The 24,223-nt window shown below is 32.7% G+C and overlaps 1 protein-coding gene across 2 annotated transcripts in view; it reads right to left on the reverse strand.

Moving 5' to 3' along the window:
• TAOK1 (TAO kinase 1) overlaps positions 1 to 24,223 on the reverse strand; it is a 113,388-nt gene that overhangs the window by 56,508 nt on the left and 32,657 nt on the right. For both annotated transcript variants that reach the window (XM_010978947.3, XM_031468452.2), the window contains 2 exons: positions 7,236 to 7,457; positions 15 to 86 (listed from right to left, as the gene is read on the reverse strand). In XM_010978947.3, the coding sequence (XP_010977249.1) occupies positions 15 to 86; positions 7,236 to 7,367 (204 nt within the window). In that variant the 5' untranslated portion in view covers positions 7,368 to 7,457. The remainder of the gene's footprint in view (positions 1 to 14; positions 87 to 7,235; positions 7,458 to 24,223) is intronic.

Consider the following 24,223-nt stretch of genomic DNA (forward strand, 5'->3'; position numbering starts at 1 on the left):
TATATTTCACCTACCTCAGTGGACTGCTTTCCACTATAAGACATTTTCTTGATAGCCACAACTTCATTGGTGCGCACATCTCGTGCCTAAAGAAACAAAGAAAGGACTAATGTAAAAATCAACAGATGAAATCTGGGTAACACTTTCTCTGAGAATAAAAGCATTTATAAGCTATCATGTCAACAATGACATCAAAACTGCCTTTAAAAACCATTTAGGTTTTAGCTCAAGTGATGGAGTGCATGCTTAGCATGCATGGGGTCCCGGGTTCAATCCCCAGTACCATCTCTAAAAATAAATAAATAAACCTAATCTCCCCCCAACAAAAAAATCCATTAAAAAAAATACTCAATGACTATAAACTTATCAAATTATTTAGGAGTTTGTACTTTGAAAACAAAGCTGGATTTATCTTTGAGAGATCTACTTGAGAGGAAAAACAGAAATTTGAATAGCACTATAAACAAAGAGACAAAACTAGTATATACAAGCCTATGCTAATCAACGTTGAAATCTCAATGAGATGGACAATTTCCTAGGAAGGAAAAAATTACTAAAACCGATCTAAAGAAGAAAATGTGATTAAAACAAACAATGGTGGCAGACTGAAAAGAATACCAATGAATTATCTTAAAAACACTTGAATGGAAAATAGTTTTACCAGGTGAACGTTCCAGGATATTAGAGGAAAAAAAAGGAAAGCTATCCCATTAATTTTATAAAGGCAGTATAACCCAAAAACGAAAACCTCACAAACAAAACAAAATAAAGAACTGTAATGCAGATTTACTCCTATGTTTTCTTCTAAGAGTTTTACAGTTTTAACTGTGACTTTTAGGTCTTTGATCCATTTTGAGTAATGTATTAACATTAGAGAAACTGAGTGAAAATTATAGAGGAAAACACGTTAATTGTGAAATCTTTTACAAACTAAAATTATTTTAAAATAGGAAGTTAAAATTAAGTGACTATAACTTATTAAAATCCAAACTTATTAGTAATGATAATTAAAATTAAATGACCAAATTAAAATAAGACATAATTTTTGCCTACTCATGTCTAAAAAAAGCAAAAATAAAAATGTTTAATCATCATAAACATATCCTCCCCGCCCCCACCTCAGGATTACATATTGTGCTTACTTATGTTTTGTTAGTCTCCTCTAATCTAGAGCAATTCCACAACCCTTCTTTGTCTTTCATGATACTGGTATTTTTGAAGAATATACAGTGGTATTTTAGAGAATGTTACTAAATTTGTGCCTGTCTGACATTTCTTCAAGATTAGATCCTGGTTATACATCCTAGCCAAAATACTACAAGAGTGATAATTGTGTTCTTCCCAAGGTATCATATCTGAAGGTACACAATGTGTCTGTTCCTCATTGGTGTTACTAATTTTCATCACCCACTCAGGGTGTTATCTGTTTTTTTCCCAATGTGTATAGTTATAGTTACTATTTCCTACTTTGTATCTAACAAATAATCTGTGGAGAGATACTTCAAAACCACATAAACACCACTCGTCAAAATTTTCCCTCAGATTTAACAAACATTGAAGATTCTAGCCCCAAATAATCTTCACTATGATGACTACAAAATGCTGATTTTTCCAAAATGTTCTTGTTCCATTTAGTAAGGAATTCAAGATCTGATTGCTAAACAGTGTCAGTGCAACTAGAATCTTGCAGCAGACAGAGCTATCACATATATGATACTTATATGATATAATTATTTTATATTAATACCAATAATGCCCATCCAATCCCACAGGGTTTTCTTCCTTACCATTCCCACTTCCATATTTCTTTTCATATTTTCATGGTTAGGATGCTGACTCCAAATAATATCAACATTACTCATTGCTCAATCCTTTAACCTAGAGCTTCAGAACTCTCATATCCATACCAGTATGAAAGAAATCTATTAAGAAGAGTTCAAGATTTGCCTATATATAGTTTCTTTCTCCCAATTAGACTGAGGATATATAGTTAAAATACTACGTACAAAAATTACTCATATTAGCCCTATATCCCACCCCACAATGTGGCTATGTCTGAATTACACTTGGGTTCATTGTTTCTGTTTGTCTTCAAATTCAGTGACACCCTCCATACATAATGATTTAATTTTTTATATGAAATATTTATTATCCAAACAGTTATATGCAAACAAGTATCATTCCATCCTCTATCTCTTCCATTCTATTCCCACGACTATTACCACTTTATACCTTGAACTATTGGTTATATGGAGGTATGATTTGCCTAGTTTCATGAAACTACACATTTAACATCCATACATTTATTGTATATAAATTAAACTAAATAAAATCAATTAAAAATACTATCAGCATATATTGAATGACTAAAATTTGTCAGGGATTTTCTCAAAGGGGGTTCTTTTATTGGGCCCATTTCTAAGATTCTGTGTATATTTTTCCTTTACTCTATATTTCTCCACACTAGTGTATGGAGAAGAAATGTACAAGCATAAACTCAGACAAAACTGTAATAAAGAAAAAGGATTGTTTTTGAAATATGTTTTCTGGGTCCCTCTTCTCTATTTTGTGCCTAATCCAGAAATTAAATGTGAGCAACATCTAACACACATACAGCATGTGTACACAAAAAGATTCTACAAATTATATATCTAAATGTTAACAGTAGTTATCCTTGGGTAGAGAAATTATAGATGGAGTTTTTATGACATTATTTTTGACTCCAGTTTACAAATGGAGTATAAACCATAAGTTCAAATTGTTAAGAATCTGAAACACATTTTCTCTAGGGCAGTAATATTTTAAATTGTAGTTTATTCCTAAGGTGCCCATAAAAAAAAAAAAAAGACTAAATCCATAATGCTGACAAGATACTAAACAACTATGTAATACTTGTTGCTTAAGAGGGGGGGTAACAATTTTTATACAAAAAAGAAGTAAATGAGTGGAGTTTTTCCCTATAGATTAAGAAAAGGGTATTTAGAGATGTTTTATGGCTTGAGAATAGTATATTACTAGCTCAGTTTTAAAGTCACAATTTTTAAAATAATAAAATATATTCCTTTATGTTATTTATAAAGTGTACATTATTTTCCTGAAAAAAAAGTCAACAGAAATTAATTACATCCCCCCCTCCTTTTGGGAAAAAAGTCCCTTTCTGGTTTCTAGAGAATTTAAACATTTTTTTTACTTTGTAGTTTTAGAATCAGGGAAATGCTGCAAAAATAGTAGAGTTACCATATAACCTTCACGCAACTTTGCCTCATGTTAAAATCTTGCATAATACAGTACAACTACCAAAACTAAGAAATTAACATTGGTAAAATTATTAACCACTAAACTATAGGCTTTATTTGAATTTCACTAATTTTTCCACTAATAACCGTTTTCTGTTCTGGGATCCTACCCTCCATTTGGTTATTATGCTGCCTTTCTCTCCTCCAATCTGAGACAGTTCCTAAATCTTTCCTTGTCTTTCATAACTTTGAAACTTCTGAAGAGTACAGGTTATTTTACATAATGTTCCCCAACTTGAATCTGCCTGATATTTCCTCATAATTAGACTAAGTTTATGCATTTTTTAATAAGAATGCCACAGAAATGATGTGTCCTGCAGTGTAATGTCAGAAAAGGGATACACGATGTCAGTATTTCAGGTGATATTAACCTTTATCACTTGGTTAAGGTAGTCTCTGCCAGGTTTCTGCAGTAATTTTTCCATTTTAATTAATAAATATCTTTGGGGCTTTACTTGAGATTATACATATACACATACATATACATATATCCTGATTCTTCTCAAACTTTAACCCACTAATTTTAGCATCTATTAGTGGATCATGGTTGAAACAATCATTTACCTTAATCCTTTTACATTTAATAAAAAGAATTTTTACTTTCTCTCTATATATGTATCTGTGTGTGTATGTATGTATGTGTGAGAGAGAAGTAGGAGTTCCTATTAATATACCTTCAATTTCAGTCCAACACACTACAGGGTTATTTCTAGCCTTCCTCATTTTCTAACTCGTAACTTCTTTCTTGGACATTAAGAAAACTGCTTCTCATTATCTACAATACATTCACATATTTATTCAAATCTGCTGTACATGTACATTAGTTTTAGAATTACCAAACCATATCCCTGTGAGAAACAAAGTAAGTAACTACAGTTCTTTTTTGTCTTTAGCCTTACAGAGTATTCAGCCAAAATACCGTTTTCAAAATAATTTAAGATTAGTTCTTTTCTTGTGTGTTTATATTATCCATTTATAGTTCAGTTATGTTCATTTGTTACAGTCTGTAGTCCATTTGGGTTTCCCCCATATAACAGCTGTTTTGTTTTTTAATGAACATTAATGAACATTTAACGAACTTATGTAAAATTCACCCACTGTGGCGTACACACTGAAGTAGTTTGCAATTTTTGGCAGTTATGAATATAACTACCGTAAATGTTAACATAGTTTTTTGTGTGAACCTGAGTTTTCATTTCTCAGGGATTAAGATCTAGGAGTGGAAATACTGGGTCATATAATTATATGTTTAACTTTATTTAAAAACTGCCAAACTGTTTTCCAGAGTGGCAAGACCATTTCTGCATGCCTATCAGCAATAAATAAGATTTCCAATTGCTCTGTATACCCACTAGCATTTGGTATTGCCTGTATTTCTTCTCACCTTTATTTTTAAGTCATTCTAATAATCATGTAGTGGCATCAAATTGTGGTCTTAATTTGTATTTCCCTAAGGATAACTGAACATTTTAAATGATCATCTGTAATTTTTTGGTGATGTGTCTGTTTAGACTCTTGCTCAGTTTTTATTTTTATTGGGTTGTTGTCTTGCTGTTGAATTTTGAGAACCCTTTATATAGCCCAGATACAAATTTTTGTCAAATATATGACTTACAAATATTTTCTGCCAGATTGTGGCTTTCCTTTTCATTCTCTTAACAGTATCTTTCAGAGAACAAAAAGAAAAAAAATAATTTTATTAAGTTCCATTTACAAACTTTGTCTTTTATGGAAAATGCTTTGTGTCACATCTATGAACTCTGCATAATCCAAGGAAGCAAATATTTTTCTCCTATATTTTATCCTAGAAGCTTTATAGTATTATGCCTTACATTTAGCACTATAATCCATTTTGCATAAATTTTTGTATAAGGTTGTGAGTCAAAGCTTATTTTTATGCATATGAATATCCAGTTGCTCTGGCACCATTTGGTGAAAAGACTTCCCTTTCTCCACTGAATGGTCTTTACACCTTTCTCAAAAATCAGTTAACTATATTGGTCCAGACTTCACAATTTTTATCTATTTATCCTTTTAACAATATCATACTATCTTGATTACTGCAAGTTTAAAGTACGTTTTTGAAATCAGATGGTGTGAGTCCTTTAATTTGTTCTTTTTCTCAAAATTGTTTTGGCTATTCTAGTTCCTTTGCCTTTCCAGAAAAACTTTAGAATATGCTTGTATCTCTTAAAAAAAAAAAAAAAAAAAGGCTACTGTGATTTTAATTGGGATTGCACTGAATCTATATACATCAATTTGGAGAGAACTAACAGCATAATAATATTTAGTCTTTCAATCCATCAACACAATATATCTTTTCACTTATTCAGGTTTTTAAAATTTTTTTTTCATCAATGTTTTATGGTTTTCAGCATACAGATCTTGTACTTTTTTTTTTTTGGTTTACATTTAAGTATTCATTTTGGGGGTAAAATAAGCAGTACTTTTAGAACAGAACAAATATCAGATGTTCACTGCTGATACATGAAATACAGCGGATTTTTGCATATTGACCTTGCATCCTACAACCATGCTAAACTCCTATAAATCCCAGGAATCATTTCGTAGACTGGAATTTTCCAAAGTAAACAGTCATGTTGTGTGTAACATGGTAAATATGTGGGTAAACTTAAAAACTATTTTTCTCTTATATTCTTAAATATACATGACTGCTTAAAGCAATTTAATGGGCAAAGGATTTGAACAGATATTTCTCCAAGAAAGATACACAAATGGTCAATAAGCATATGAAAAGATGCTCAACGTTATTAGTTATTAGAGAAATGCAAATCAAAATCACAAGATACTACTTCAGACCTAGTAGTATGGTTACTATCAAAGTAAGAGACAATTAACAGGCGTTCACAAAGAATGACTGGAACACTGGTATATTGCTGGTGGGAATGGAAATGATGCACCCACTATGGTGTAGTTTGGCAGCTCCTCAAAAAGTTAAATATAGAATTACTATGTGACCCCCGTATTTTCATTCCTGGGTACATACTCAGATTTGAAAAGAGGGACTCAAACAGATACTTGTACACCAATGTTCACCATAAGCATTTATTTACAATAGCCAAAAGGTAGACACAATCTAGTGTCCAACAACAGATGAATGGATAAACAAACCATGGTATATACAAATAATGGAATATTATTCAGCTATAAAAGGGAATGTAGTACTGATATATGTGCTACAACATGAAAGACCCACCAAGTGATTATGCCATATGTTGTGCTAAATGGAATAAGCTATACATAAAAGTACAAATACTGTATGATTCCATTCATATGAAATATCTAGGCTAGGCAAATTCACAGCAACAAAAAGTAGATTAGAGGTTACCACGGGCTGGGTAGAGAAGGAAATGAGGAGTTACTGCTAATAGATACAGAGCTTCTATTTGGAGTGATGAAAAAGTTTTGAAAATATAGTGGTAATGGTTGTACAACATTGTGAGTGTAATTAATGCCACAAATTATACACTTAAAAATGGTTAAAATAGCAAATTTGGTAATTATTTTTAGCACAAAATATACACATAAGAAAAAAAGACTGGTACATATTCTTTGGTGCCAAGTAATAATCCTAGATTTCTATAACACTAAAACTGACTCTATATGGAGCTTTACAGAAGTCAGTGTAATGCAATATTTAATTCTATAGCAATTCAAGTCATATGACTCCTAAAAACAGTGCGCTAAAAGTCCTAAACAACATTAAGTCAAAGCAAAATACTATTTCTCATTTTTTCAATAATTCAAGATGCTCAATAAATAAAGCTATCTATTTTCGTATTATACACACATAACCCTATGCAAGTCACTATAAAGTGGACTACAGCCTATCTCTCTTTTTATTATTGTTTTTCATTTTGTTTAAGGACTGAATTTTAAGTAAATACTGGTCACTGACATTAAGCCTTTAACACTTACAAAATACACTGCTCCAAAGCTTCCATGGCCAATTTCTCTGAGATCTGTGAAGAGCTTCTCTGGATCTTCTTTGAAGAAGAGCTCTGCAATTTCAGGGTCCTTCAGGCTGCCCGCGCGGTTAGTTGATGGCATCCTGCTGGGCAATCAGCTGTCTGATTCTAATTTTATACTGCTATCCCAATCCTTGGTTCATCTGTATGAATGAAGCCACGTTGGCATAAACTAGAGAAATAAGAACAGGACAATGTCAGGAAAAGCAAAAGCTGCTAAGAAAAATTAGTATAAGATCATTTTCTGACAGTATAGACACAATTATCTCAGGCCTAGAATTTCACTGAGAAGGAAGTATGATCTACTAGTACAGCAGTTCCCAAATATGGCTCATCAACACAATCATCATGGCGCTTTAAAACAAAACAAAACAACCCTACTATACATAGGATGCAAGTATTCCTATACATATACTTTTAAAAATTAAATAAATCTTTATATCTTGGAAGGCTTATCTAATCCTTAACTAATTCTGATGTAGTGAGCCCATTCACAGAAGAGATAATAGAACACACTGACTATTAAAAAACATGCATGACAACTTAAGGTGTACCAATATTAGGTTTCTAACAACAGGAAGATTCCCATCTAGTAATGATTTTCAAGTCTAAGAAAATACACAAAGGATTTAACCCAGTAAGCTGTCTTTCTTTTCCTTTCAGATACCATATGCCAGTGTTTAATCAACTCTAATACAGACATTCCAAAGAAAAATGCAATGGGAGAAAGTTGTCTGAATTTAACTCAGACAACTGCTTATCCCATAAACCTTATTCACATTAAAATATGGCCTTTATCAAATCTGCTTCATAAGATAAGTAGACACTACAGATAACTGTAAATTCTCTAGGTTCTGCTATCAATTCATCTGTATCACATTATTCAATTTAAAAAATGGCTGTTATAATTGAGAAGCTTCAAAACCCAGGTCCTGGAATGATACTGTCTGCATATGAATCCTAGCAACACTACTTATAAGTTGTGAACTGAGTAGCCTTATTTTCCTAATTTGTAAAATGAAAATAATACCCTACCTTATATAGCAGTTGTGAAGGTTATATGAGTTAATAATTTTAAGCATAATTTCAGGCATAGTAAGCACAACATTAAATGTTAGCTATTTTAACCTGCATAAAGTCACCAGTTTAAAAAATCCTCCAAAATTGACTTCATTAGACTCTCTAGCCAATTCTCTCCCCTTTATACAACTTTAAGCTGTTTCATTTTTCGTGAAGTCAACTGAACTTTAATTTGAATTTTAATTACTGCTAGAAAACTTCCTTGTAACTACATGAAACACATTTTTTACCTCCTTAAATTAACCTTCCACTACAATAAAAACATTTAAATTGTTAATGTGTATTCCATTTCTAACATACTTTCAAAGCTGCCCCATATACTTTCACCAATTTCCCTGCTCTGCAAATTCCCTGCAAGTTTCAATTACAGTTCTTCCAATAATATGTGACCATAGGCAAGTCACTTAACTTCTCATTCCTAAAATGAGAATGAACTAAATTCCATAAAAGTATTACTATTCAATTAATTTACTTTAAAAAAAATCTTCAGTGTTACTTAAGACCTTATTTAAGAACTTTACATAATCAAGTTATAGCACTGATTGCAAGAATTATTTTACATTAATATTTTCTAAACAGTTTCATGATTTGCATCTTCTTATCTGCCTAACAAGTTCCCACTCAAAATCTTTTGAGATTTAGATCAAATGGAATAATGTCTGTAAAATTTTAACTCAAAGTAGGAAGAGACAGTCACTTTCCCCTCATGCTCTTAAACATCCAGAGCACTTACTATATTATATTGCAACTATTTATCTCTCTCTCCCAGTCTCTTTCACCTTTATATTACCTGTCTACATCCTATACCTTCCCTCCTACAATTAATATTATATAAATATTTGTTGAACTAAAATACACTTAATTCTTCTCGTAACATCCCTAAAAATGAATTCATTTCAACAAATACTCACTTAACAAACAGTACATATGCATATGATATAGGCAAAATATTAAAGTTCATAGTAGAGAAACAGAGTGAATTGATAAGGACAGCATTCTCCAGAAAGGAAGTGAAGGAATTCAAACATCCGCTCTACCAAATTCCAAATGATAACTCAAAACTACTGCCATCACTAGAATATTAAAATAGGACAAGTAAATCTGTAATATAAAAAAAATCCAGAAACAAACCCATGTATGTGTATCTTGGAATTCAGCATACAATTAAAGGAGAAGAAATAAATGTTAAGAAAACTGAGAATCCATTTGGAAAAAATTATATCCCCATCACAAACATTACATAAACATTATTGCTAAGTAGCTTAACCAGCCTTCTCAAATCAATGAGGGGAAAAAAAAAGATATTTGATAAAAATAACTGTTGTTGGGAGACACCAATAGCTATCTGGAAAAAAATAATAACTGTTTCTCAAACTAAATGATGTTTACATATGGGTCAGAAATGCAAATATTAAAAAAATGAAACTATACAAGTACTAGTAGGAGATATGAGGAAGTTCCTCTGTAATAAAGGAATGAGGAAACTTTCCTAACTATGATCCAAATCCAACACAAAAAGAAAAAAATATATATATTTAATAATGTAAAAAGAAAACTTGGGAGGAGGAGTCATGGTAAAAGAAACTCCAAATAAAAAGAACAAATGATAAACTTGGAAAAAGATGTTTGAAACTTGTATTTACAAGGGGTTAATATTCCTAATATGTAAATAATTTCAAAAAACAAAGAAAAAAGACAATAATCTGACATTCTTACATTCCTAATACACAGCTTCTAAAAACACACAAGCACACACACAAATACCACCACCACCAACAACCCAGCAGGGATACAGGTAGTTTACAGAAGGACCAAAAAAAAAAAAAAAGGAAACAACCATTAGTATTTAAAAATATGTTTAGCTTCATTCAAAGTATAAGAAATACAAATTAAAACTACATTAAGATTTTATTTTGTACCTATCAGAATGGCAAAAATTCACCATACATTGATGGTGGGGTAGGAGAGAAATATGTACTCTCATCTGTTAGTAGTGGTAATGCAAAAATAGTACAAAACCTATGGAGAAAAATCTAGCAAAATCAAATACGTACTTTCCATTTCACACAAAAATCCCACTTTAAGGAATCCATATCATAAATACTTATACACAATATAAGAAATAATAAATGTATAAAGTGAGGAAATGGAACTCACAGTGCTGATGGGAGCATGAAATGGTACAACTATTTTGGAAAATTTTCAACAGATGCTTATCAAGTTAAACATGTACTATGATGGAGTAATTTCTTAACTAGTTATCACTTACTACAAGAAATGAAAACAGAGGCATACACAAAGATTTGTACACAGAAGCTTTATTCATAATAGCCCCAAAATGCAAATAATAAAAAAATCTATCAACAAATGAGTGTAAAATAAAATTGTGGTATATTCATACAATGAAATTCTCTTTTCAGCAATAAAAAAGAATGAACTACTGATGCATGCTGAAACCCAGATGAATATCAAAAGCATTATGCTCAGCAAAAGAAGCCAGAAGCAAAACAGTACATACTCCATGATTCTCCTGATAAATCCTCAAATAGGCAAAACTAGTATACAGTGATAGACGCATAGTTGCTTGGGGCCAGGTGGGGGAAGAAGAGGGGAACTTACAAAACGGCTCACAGGAACTTTTGGGGGTGACAGAATGTAGTAGTGAATTACTCCTGTCAAAACTCGAAATGTATTATAATGGATGCATTTTGACCACAAGCTTTCCTCTTCTCACGACAGCAAAACCACAACTGATTGCTAAACAACTATCAAAAAAAAAAAAAAAAAAAAAAAAGACTGGAACCTAGCAAAAAAGATCTTCTTCAATTGGAAACATAAAGAGGGAACCACAGCAGGACGGTAAAAGGGGTGTGCACACAATGTAATCAGGCCCCATACCCTACTCCACCTGGTGGGCAACCCACAAGCTGAAGGATAATTAAGTTGCAGAGCCCGTCCCACAGAAGTCAGAGTACTGAGCCCCAAGTCAGGCTCTCCAGGCCAGGGTTCTGGCTTTGGGAGAAGGAGACCCCAGGACATCTCGTTTTGAAGGTCAGTGGGGCTTAACTCCAGGAGCCCCAGGGGACTGGGGAAAACAGAGACTTCATTCTCTTGGGAAGCATACACAGAATCTCGCATTCACCAGGTCCAAGGGCAGAGGCAGTGATTTCATAGGAACCTGGGCCAGACCTGCCTACTGGTTTTGGAAGGTCTTCTGGGGAGGAAGGGGACAGGTGCAGCTCATCCTGAGACACAAAAACTGGTGGCGGACATTCCAGAAGTGTTCGTCTACATGAACTTTCCTGGAGGCTGACATCTTGATTGGATCATTTAAAACCTAGCTCCACCCAACAGCCTGTAGGCTTAAGGGCTGGGAAGTCTCAGGTCAAACAACAAACTGGGTGGGACCACAGCCCCACCCATCAGTAGACTTCCTAAGCCACAAATGCCTTTAGATACAGCCCTACCCACTAGAGGTCAAGCTTTACGCAGCAGTGGGCAGGCACTGACTCCTCCTGCCAGTAAACCTGCAAAAGCCTCTAGTCCAGCCTCGTCCACCAGGGGACAGAAATAAGAAGACAACAATCCCAAAGTCTGTGGAAGGAATCTACAAATAGGCCAGACTCTACACTGGGACCACCTGGACCATGGCCCTTGGGTGACAAGAAAGGATTGTACTACTGGGACACATGGGATGTCTCCCACAGAGGGCCGCTTCTCCAAGTTTGAGAAAAGTAACTAACTTAACTAAAAATACAAATAGAAAGATAGACAATATGAGGTGGCAGAGGAATATCTTCCAGGCCAAGGCATAAGATAAAATCCCAGAAAAGATAAGTGATGAGGAGATAGACAATTTATCAGAGAAATAGTTTAAAGTAATGATGGCAAAGATGTTCGAAGAACTCAAGAGGAGTACAGATGAACAGAGTGAAGATTTTAGCAAAGAGTTGGAAAATATAAAGAATACCCAAACAGAATTGAAGAATAAAATCACTGAAACGAGTAACACAGAGAAGGAATCAAGAATAGATTAAATGAGACAGAAGAACAGATCAGTGAGCTAGTAGACAAATTAGTGGAAATCACTACTGCAGAACAGAAAAAAGAATGAAAGGAAATGAGTTTAAGAGAACTCTGGAATAACATGATTCACACTAATATTCACATTATAGGGTTCCCATAAAGAGAGGAGAGAGAGAAAGGACCTGAGAAAAATTTTGAAGAGATAATAACAGAAAACTTCCCCAACTTGGGAAAGGAAACAGTCACCCAAGTCCAGAAGGTGCAAGGAGTTTCACACAGGATCAACCCAAAGAGGAACACACCAAGGCACTTAATATTCAAACTGACAAAACTTAAGGATAAAGAGAAAATATTAAAATCAGCAAGAGTAAAACAACAAATAACATACAAGGGAACTCCCATAAGGTTATTAGCTGATTGTTCAGCAAAAACTCTACAGGCCAGAAGGGAGTGGCAAGATATACTTAAAGTCATGAAAGGGAAAAACTTACAACCAAGAATACTCTATCCAGCAAGGCTCTCATTCAGATTTGATGGAGAAATCAAAAGCTTCACAGATAAACAAAAGTTAAAAGAATTCAGCACCACAAAACCCCCTTTACAACAAATGTTGAAGGAACTTCTCTAGTCATCAAACCGTAAGAAAAGACAACAAAAAGAAGAAAGAGAAGAAGAAGAAAAAAAAAAGACCTACAACAGGGTCTCTCATGGTTCCATATAAATTTTGAAATTGTTCTAGTTCTGTGAGAAATGTCATGAGTATTTTGACAAGGGTTGCACTGGATCTATAGATTGCTTTGGTTAGCATGGCCATTTTGATAATGTTGATTCTTCAAATCCAAGAGCACACAAAAAAGAGAAAATTGATGCATTTTACTGTATGTATATTATACCTCAATTAAATTAACAACTTTAAAAAATTAAATGGCTTAAAATCTAAGATATAAATATGTAAATACTTACACATAGCAAATTTATAAACAAGGTATGGAAGGATGTACATTGAAATATTAATATTTTCTGATAAAGCAAATAGGTCTGTGAAGAGCATGACCTGTTAGCCTAGCTACCTGTATTATCTGAATTTTTATAACAACCTACTTTAATTATTTTGAGAAATTTTATAATATGTATCAACATTCTACAAACAAGTAATACAAATGATTGGGGTGAGAAGTCAAAACTTGAAAAATAATGGATATGACTATGAGTTTTCAGATTTTGAGTTTTCAGATTTTCTTCCTTTGATCAAGCATGACCTGAGTTACAGAACTATGTTCAGAGTGCCGACAAGAAAACCCTTAAGAACAAAATCTCCGCCTGTCCAAAGGATCAGGAAAAAGGAATCCTGTATTCTGGAGACCTCTAGTAGAAATGCTGGTTTTTGTTTTTTGGTTTTTTTTTGGTCCTTTCTTCTTTCCTCAGCCATAGAATTCCACTGCCCCAGCAACAGAAAAACCAGACGAGAAAACCAATCTCTCTCGCCAGAAAAACTGGGAAAACAGGGTCCCTGACATCCAAATGTTATGAGTGGAATTCCCATTATTTATTTTCCTCCTCTCTCTTCCTTCTTCACTTCACCTAAGGGCAGCCCCAGTTAGGGGGAACTGTACAATGCAGAGATCTAAAAGCTGTGTAGGATGCTGACTGTTAACAGGTATTTTCACATGTTTGACTTGTTTCTTGATAAAGTTACTAGGACATTAGAGAAAGGTATACTTAATACAAATGAATGGAATAAACAACTAAATGAGACTTAAGAATTGGCCTTTTGTTTTAAATATTTAATTTGTTCCTCTCAACCCTGTCAATAAAAATAATTTAAAAAAATGGAAAAAAAAGCTGTGAGAGATATCTGTCTTTCTAGAACTGAGAATAAGGCCACTGGAAACTGAAGAGTATGGAGGAATTCTTGGAGAGGAAAGAGATGGAAATGAGATCTCCTAATTCTGTGTGTAAACCAACACAAAAAATGATTTATGTTTGTGCAAAACATACTTAAAGAAGTACAGCAAAGGCTATGCAAAAGAGAATCCATTTACGATATATAAACCACTGCCCAAATCCCAGACTATCACTGAGAGGCACAGTGCAGGGCAAATCCAAAAAGCCCAGGGAAGGTTTTGAAAACAGAACTGGTATTAGAACCACCACCCAGAAAGTGAGACAGAACTTGCCATACAAACTGTCTGGTATCTGCTGAAACAAAATCAATATTCTCATGTTAACAGGATATGAACAGGATCAGAAATGACAATATTCAAAATGTTTGGAATAAAATACAAAATTACTCTATGTACAAAAACAAACAAAACACACACAACTGGAAAAATGTGATAAATTATCAAGGGAAAAAACCTATTTTGAGATGACTCATGTTGGAATTATCACATAAAGACTATTATAATAATAAATGAGGTTATAGTTAACACTCTTGAAACAAGTGAAAAGACAAGTTCTTAGCAGAGAAATATAAACTATAAAAAAAGAATCACATGGAAAGTTTAGAAATTAAAAGTACAATATCAGATTTTTTTTTAAAAATTCATTGAATGGACTCAGCAATAGAACAGAGATGACAGAGGAAAGAGTAAACCTGGAGAGCAAATGAAATTATCTAAAATAAAGAAAAGAGAAGGAAAAAAGGTTAAAAGAAATGAATGGAGCCTTAGTGACTCATGGGACAATGTCAAATTGTCTAAGCTTCCCATCACTGGCATTATGTAAGGAGAGGAAAAACAAACAGGTAGAGAAAAAAAAATCGGGGTAATGGCAGAAAACTTACTAGGTTTGAAAAAAGACATAAATTTAGATTCAAGAAACTCAGCAAATGACAAAAAGGAAAACTTCAAAGAAAATCAGGCCTAGATTATAGTCAAAATGCTAAAATACAAAAACAAAAATATGAATGGCTACAGATTTTCATAAAAAATAACAAAGTCCACAGAAAGTGGAATATTATCTTCAACATGATAAAAGGAAAGAACTGCTGACCCAGAACTGATTCTTAGGTGAAGGAAAATTAAGAGAATCTGTTCCCAATAGATCTGCTCTAAAAGAAATGCAAAATATTAAATAAAAGAAATCCGGAGTGACTATATTAACATCAGACAAAACAGACTTCAAAGCTAGGAAAATCACAAGGGATAAGGAGGGACATTACATAATAACATGATTCCATTATTAAATCCTAAATTTATATTCACCTGACAAAAGAGCTTCAAATACATGAAGCAAAACTGATACAACTGAAAAGAGAAATAAGACAAGTCTAAAACTATACTGGGAGACTCCAACACTCCTCTCAGAAATTTAAAGATAAAGCAGTCTGAAAATATACGGAACACTTCTGAATACCACTATCAACCAACATGACTTAATGACATTTCCAGAATACTCCACCTGACAGAATATACATTCTTTTCAAGTGCACAACGATATTCACACCAAGACAGATCACATTCTGGTCCATAAAACAAATCTTAATAAGTGTGAAAATTTTCAATTTATATAAAATATGTAATCTGACCATCAGGTAATTAAGCTTAAAATCAGTAAATAATAACAAAAAATAACCTTTAAAAAGTGCACAAAATTTGGAAATTAAACAACATATTTCCAACTAACACATGGGTCAATAAAGAAACTTCAAGGGAAATTAGAAAAAAATACGAATTGACTGAAAATAAAAATACAACATAAAATTTGTAGGATACAGCTAATGCAGTGCTTACAAAGAATTTTAAAACACTGAATCTGTATTATTAGAAAAATGAGAAAGATCTCAAATCAAAAACCTAAGCTTCCATCTTAAGGATCTAGAAAGAGAAAAGCAAATAAACCCGAAAATAAATATAAAGAAGAAAACACTAAGGAACAGAGCAGAAATCAATGAAATTAGAAACCCAAAAAGCCAATAGACAAAAATCAATAAAACCAAAAGCTGGTTCTTTGGGAGGGGAAAAAAAAAACCAGTAACACTGAAAAAAATCTCTGCCAAACTAACTAAAGAAAGCAAGACCAGATACAAATTACCAAAAACAGAAATCAAAGAGGGGGTATTACTATAAACCTTAAGACATTAAAAGGATGAGGAAATACAATGAACAGCTCTAAGCTGATAAATTTGACGATACAGACGAAATAAACAAATTTCTTGAGATATAAATTACCAAAACTCAGTGAAGAAGACATAGATAATCTGAACATTCATATGTATATTAAAGAAGTTAAATTCATAGTTCATAATACTTTCCACATAGAAAACTCCAGTCCAGTGAAACTAAGCAGTTTCACTATCAAATTCTATCCAATGTTAAAGAAATAACGTTACAGAAATAAAGAAATTGGTAATTCTACATAATTCTACATAAGCTATTCAAATTTACAGAAGAGAACACCTCAGAATAATCCTATGAGGCCATCACTATCCAATCAAAACCAGACATGAATATTAGAAAGAAATGAAAAATGGAAAGAAAAAAAAAAAACACAGGAGGAAATCTTCATAACCTAACGTTAGTCAGAGTTCTTAGATTTGGCACCAAAAGCATAATCTATAAAAGATCACTTGGACTTCATCAAAATTTAAAACTTTTACTCTTGCAAAAGACACTTTTAAAAGAAAAGAATGAAGTCAAAAGCCAAAGACTAGGAAAACTTTTTTTCAAATTATATATCTGAAGAAGGATTTGTATCCAAAATACGTAAAGAACTCTCAAAACTCAACAATGGAGTACAGATATGCACACTTGAATGATAAAACTATAAAGAAACTCCCTGATATTGTCACTACAAATGTCACGATAGTGGTTACTTTAGGGAAAAGGAGTTATGATTGGGGTGAGACATATGCAGGAACTTCTGGAATGGCCAGCAAAATTTTATTTCTTGTCTTAGGTAGTGGTTACAGTGAATTTTATTTATAATAATTCTTTAAGCTATGTATTTGTGAATTCTCTGTATCTGTGTTTGAGTTTATAATAAAAACAAAAACTATATACACAGAATACAGTTAACCCTTGAACAACATGGGGTTAGGGGTGGCAACGCCTGTGCAGTCAAAAATTCAGTTTAACTTTTGACTCTCCCCCAAACTTAGCTACTAGTAGCCTAAGAGAACCTGAATTGATAACATAAAGTCAATTAACACATATTTTGTATGTATATATATATTATATACTGTATTCTGACAATAAAGTAAGTTACAGAAAAGAAAATGTTAAGAAAATCATAAGGAAAATACATTGACAGTACATAAATGTATTTACTGAAAAAAAATCTGCATATAAGTGGACTCATGCAGTTCAAATCCATGTTGTTTAAGGCTCAGCTGTAATTTTTGCAAAGAGGGGGCAATACAACAAAGTCGTATGAATTATTTTTAGGTAGTTATGGCCAGTATTTGAAAAACATTCATAAGTCTATAGCTTCCTTATGTCCCAAAATTTCAACAATAATCATATATTTGATTTGTACAACCAGGAAAAAAGATAAAGAAAAAATCCAATAACATTTGTGCATTTTCTTTGGATTGTTAGAAGACAGAAAAGATGAAAATAAAATGTATAAAAATGTAAGAACTCCAACAAAGTTAGAAATCCCTGAAATAACACCATTACACTTTCAGGCTAGAGTTAATAGTATTCACTGTGTAACTGCTTCTTTTCTATACAGCCTCAAATTCCCAAAAACAATACTTTATTTTAAAAATTAGCACCATCTTGGTGCCCTGGTGCCTGCACCCACTCAGAGTCATTAATGTAAAACTAACAAAGGTACTTAATTTCAGGCTTGTTGATTTAAAAAGCTGTCATGAAAAACTGTAGGAAAAGAAACAGCACAGAATTTTCACAGCAACTCAAATCATAAACTCCATAATTTCTGCTGAACATGAATATTAGGTACATGAATATCCAAAGTACAGGACTAACACAACTTCATAAACTACAGATTATATCTTAAAAGATATAAATATCTGTAAAAAGTTCTTAAAGGTACTATGAGACTGCACATATAATCTTCTTTAAAAAAAAAAAACAAAATAGGCTATTAGGTTACATTTTAAAGGTATCTAATCTGTTCTTAGGGGAAAATATTATTGTAACTTAACACATCCTTCCTACTAAAAGAGAACAGTAAAAAGAAATCGGCAATCTATCTACAGCAAATGAGATCTAATATAGTTTTGGTTCCACAAAAATAAGACAAGAGAAGCCTATCATTTATTAGGCTATTGAGGACTGAATGTAAAAGACATATACAATTTTTGTGGGTGATAACATTTTGTTCAATCTAAAACATAAATCTCTATGAAAGCTGATGAATCTAAAATAAAAACTAAAATAAAAAGCCCAATATACTTTAAAATCTCAGACCAAAATAAGATTTTCAGAATTAAGTAACTGTTCCATATTTGCAACACACAGTCAAATAATTGACAATAACATCAGTCAAAGCAACAGAAAGAAGATGGGGGAAGGGTACTGATAATCACAGCCTACTCAGTATTACTTGGGAAATGCTCCTTGGATGAATGGTGATGATGTCATGGTATTCCATCTTTGAAGAACCTTCAGATTTTCACAAAAAAGACATTGTTGGTCTTAAGCAACTGCTTCAATACCATAATGCCCTTTCCCCTGTATCTGTTACATAAAGGTTTCAGGCTTAGAAAACAGCCAACTTAGTCAAATGTTCGATCAGTTTAGAGAAAGAAAAATTGTCTCTTTATGCAGAATCAGCAGAGACAGATTATGCTTTTACTATAACTCCTCAACAGAAACACACACACACATCACTATACCAATAACTAGAATCATAAATACAACTGAGAAATGTTATCAGTAAGATAAATCTGACATTATAGGAACTCACATCAGGCTTAATCTACATAGAACTGATTTGATGCCTGGTGCTTCAGTCTATGTTCAACTAAGAACATTACTACCAACCTTACAGAAATAAAAAGGGTTATATAAGAATGGTATAACCGAAACATTAGATAATCTAGATGAAATGGTCAAATTCCTAAAAATCACAAAAACTACAAAAACTGACTCTCTAGAATATCTCAGCAGATTTATAACAAATAAAGAGGCTGAGTCAGTAATTGAAAAAGTTTCAACAACAAAACCACCCAGGACCAGATGGCTTCACTGGTGACTTTCATCAAGTATTTAAAGAACTAATACCAACTCATTCTATGAGGCCAGTATTACCCTGATACAAAACTAGATAAAGGCATCACAAGAAAAGAAAATTACAGACTAATATCCCTTATGAATATAGATACAAAATTTTCAACAAAATACACCATGACCAAATGAGATTTACTCTTAGGAATGCAAGGGCAGTTCAACATACGAAAATAAATCAATGTAATAGAATATACGAATAAAATGAAAGAAAAAACACATGATCATCTCAATAGAAGCAGAAAAAGCATTTGACAAAATCCAACACCCTTTCATGAGAAGAACACTCAAACTAGGAAAATAATGAAATTTCCTCAACCCAATAAGAGACATTAAAAACTCACAGGTATGATTATAGTTAATGGTGAAAGATGGAAAAATTTTCCCCCCAAATTAGGAACAAGACAAGATGTGGCTCTCAGTATTTCTATTCAACATTGTACTAGAAGTTCAAGTCAGGGCAATTAGACAAGAAAAAGAAATAAAAGGCTTCCAGACTGGAAAAGAAGAAATAAAATTATCTCTATCCAAAATGACATAACATTATACACAGAAAAACCTAAAGAACCCACAAAAACTATTCGAACTAATAAATGAGTTCAGCAAAGTTTCAGGATATATCAACACACAAATATCAGTTGTACTTCGACACACTAGCAACAAATATTCTGAAAATAAAATTAAGACAACAATTCCATTCACAATGTCATTAAAATACATAACTAAGTACTTAGGAATAAATTTAATCAAAGAAGTACAAGACTTAGAAAATGACAAACCATTGTTGAAGGAAATTAAAAACCTAAATAAGTGGAACACCATGTGTTCATGAACTGGAACACAAAATATTACAAAAACGGTAATACTACTTAAAATAATAGTTCAAAGCAATCTCTATCAGTTTCCAAGCTGTCATTCTGTAGAAATGAACAAGTTCTTGTTAATATCCATGTGTAACTGCAAGGGACACAGAATAATCAAAACAATCTCTAAAAAGAAGAACAAAATCAAAAGCATTTCAATTTCAAAGCATACAACAAAACTACAGTAATCAAGACAGTGTGGTACTGGAATACGAATAGACATATATACCAATAGAACAGAATTGAGAGTCCCTATTTATAGTCAAATGTATGGGACAAAAAACCTATACCTTTATGGTGACATTATTTTCAGCAAAGCTGTCAAAACCACCCAATGGGAAAAGAAATCTTTTCAACAAGTGTTGGTGAGACAACTGGATATCTACATGCAAAAGAATGAATTTGGACCTCTACTTCATACCACATACAAAATTTACATCAAAATGGACCCAAAAAACCAAGAGCTAAAACTATAAAACTCTTAGAAGGAAACAGGTGAAAATGTGCAAGATCTTGTCAACAGTTTTTCAGCTATGTCATCAGAAGAACACACAAAGAAAAAACAAAATGAACTTCATCAAAATTTTAAAACTTTTGTGCATCAATGGACACCCATCAAGAGAGGAAAGACAACCCACAGAATGGGGGAACATTTGCAAATAACATATTTTATAAGGGTCTAGTATCCAAAACACATAAAGAACTCTTAATTGGGTAAGCCCAATTAAATAACCCAATTAAAAATGCACAAAGTATTTGAATGGCCATTTCTCTAAAGAAGATACACAAATGTCAATAAGTACATGAAAAAAATCTCAGTATCATTATTAATTAAGGAAATGCAAACCAAAACTACAATGAGATAACACACCACACCCACTAGGACAGTTACAAAGAGGCAGAAAATAACAGGTGTTGCGGAGGATGTAGAGAAATTGGAACCTTCACATATTGTTGGTGGGAATGCAAAATTGTATGGCCACTGTGGAAAACAGTTTGGCAGTTCCTCAAAAAGCTAAACATAGAATTACCATATGACCCCACAATTCCATTCAGCAAATCCATCCTGCATTTCCTACCCAGGATAATGGCATCACTATTCTTTGTGTCCCTGAGGCCAGAAACTAGATGTGACCTTTTAATTTCTTCTCTTTCCCCTTTTTTCTCCTCTAACATCAATCTAATAAACTGATAAATCCAACAGACTTGAATCTCCTCCTCTATCCATTAGAGATAGCCTAGTTCAGGCCTTAATCATATCTTACTTAGACTAATGCAATAACCTCTATCTGAACTCTAGTTTCAAGTTTCTTTCTCTCCAGTTCATCTTTCACATTGTTTCTCTAATTTTTCCATCAATATTTACTACGCACAAATTAAGGCAGGAAACTCTTAAGGAAAAAAATCGCAAAATTACTGCTCACTTCTTTAAACTCAAATAATACGATAATACTTACAAAGTTCAAATCGGTACATAAAGCAGTGAAGAACTCCATAATCAGGCTGAATTCTCCCTTTCTAGTCTTCTAGTGTATCTAGCCCTTAATCATAGTAGTGTCCATCAAAAGCCTCCATGACATCTGAAATACTGTCTACATTCTTAGCCAACCTATCCTATTTCAAAGCCGACTTAACTTCAATTTGATACCAGTGATTCCTTTTCTTTTATATATTTTCACTGTATATCTATATTTAATATGTATTTTTAATATATTAGTTGTTTACATGTCTTATGTTCCCACGCTGTATTATAAGGTTCTGAACCTCCTCCCCAGAACATAACAGTTTCACATGGCCAATCCAAAAAAAAAAAAAAAAAAAAAGTTTGTTAATTACTATTTAAATACCCTAACATTTCATTTATTTCTAAGTCTCTTTACACATGTTTATGTAGAGGTAGATATTTTTTAAACTCACTCCAATTTTAAAAGCAGGTAATTCATTTTTTCATAAATAAAATAATTTTAATAAGCATACAACAATTATTTCCATATAAATTTCAAGAGAACTTCAAATCTATCTGCTTTCTACATAATATTACTCATCATAATTGCTTGAATTACACTAAGCATGTACTCTAAGACAAAATTTTTCTCTAGGTTAAAAGTTAAATTTCTGATTACTTTCCCAAGATCAAACCTACTATTAAATTATTTTGCTTATGAATATAGCCATGTCCAAGGAATTACACTAATGTAAAACTAAAATCTATATAATAGGATTTCCATAATTAATTTTGCAAAGGAGAGAATGGCAAGTCAAGTATTATATCCTACTTGTATAAAGCCAGTTCTGCTATAACATTTATTTTGAAAACAATTCTATCATATAATACAAATCATCCATTTACTTATGTGCAGTTTCATCCCTGAGGAACACTAGATGAATGAAGAAAATTGCATTCAGTTGAACCAAGTATATTAACTATGTTTTCTTATTTTCTGTATTTTCAATGTTCTGGCCCTCTCAGAGCTAGTCAAGTCTTAAGCAAACAACTAATCTGAGAACATACATTTCATATATAAACCAATCAATCCAATATTTATACTCCTAACTATCTCCTTTATCTACCTCTTACACTCCAGGCCAATCTCCCCCTGCCTTAATCGCTCTAGGGCCAGGTACCAGACCCTCAGGACAGCCCCTACACCCAGAGATGACTGAATTATTAAAAGTAGCCAATCCTAAACCTCTTTAACCTGCCTTGCCCATGTCTTCCCACAGAAACCAAAATAAAGGCTCTTGCCATATTTTCTTCCTTGCTCTTTCTGCCTACTGACCAACTTGGTGCTTCCCTGTGTAGACCTTCATAGCATGGTATGCCACCTCCCCTAGGGAACTGTAACAAACTACCTTTTCAGTGGCAGCTGCCCCCTGAACTGCTGGCCTCATCATACCTGAATAAAAATAAAACCTATATTTTAAAACACCAAGTCACGTAAGAATATACAACACACACACACACACACACACACACACACACACACACACACACACACACACTCCTTAAACATATATTAGCTACCTTAGTTCACTGTATGTGTTATGCATTTCATCCACATCTGGTGTTAAAATTTTCTGATTCTGGATAACCCATCTTTCATTACTTCATAGTAACTCCCACTAAATCCAAATTCACAAATAAACTTAAGGTTTCTTTCAAGGCAAAGTGCCATATTTATTGTAGTATTTATTAATCATTTAACATGTGTAAAACTCTACTACTGTTTTTATTAGGTTCCTATCTATTTTTATGTGCCACTGACGTTTTTGAGTGTCATGTTCCTAATCCCATTTTCCCCCTAAACCCTGTGGGTTTTACTACATAATTTAGCATAACATGGTGATTTTTAGGAACACACATGCTGTGTTACAGCAGAACTAACCATATTTGTATCTAAGGTTTAGTATTACTTTCTAAGAGATATAAAAACTAGGTAAACTGTGTATTTTTCCTTCTAATAATATTGTAAATTCCTTAATAATAAGACACCAATTACATACTTCTCTGGGATATATCAATAAATATTAATTTGCTACTTAACCCAAATAACTGTTTTAAATACCATCTAATCAGGTTCACTGAAGTATAATTTATATTCAATAAAATCCACAAATTTTAAGTATAGTCTGATCACTTTGATATAAGTATATACAATCTGGATATCACTACCACAATCAAGAATATTTCCATCACCCTGAAAAGTTTCTAATGCCCTTGACCCAGTTTTTGTCATTACAGTTTTCCTTTTCTAGAACTTCATATAAATGAA

This window comes from Camelus dromedarius, chromosome 16 (genome assembly GCF_036321535.1).
Source record: "Camelus dromedarius isolate mCamDro1 chromosome 16, mCamDro1.pat, whole genome shotgun sequence".
NCBI lineage: Eukaryota > Metazoa > Chordata > Mammalia > Artiodactyla > Camelidae > Camelus > Camelus dromedarius.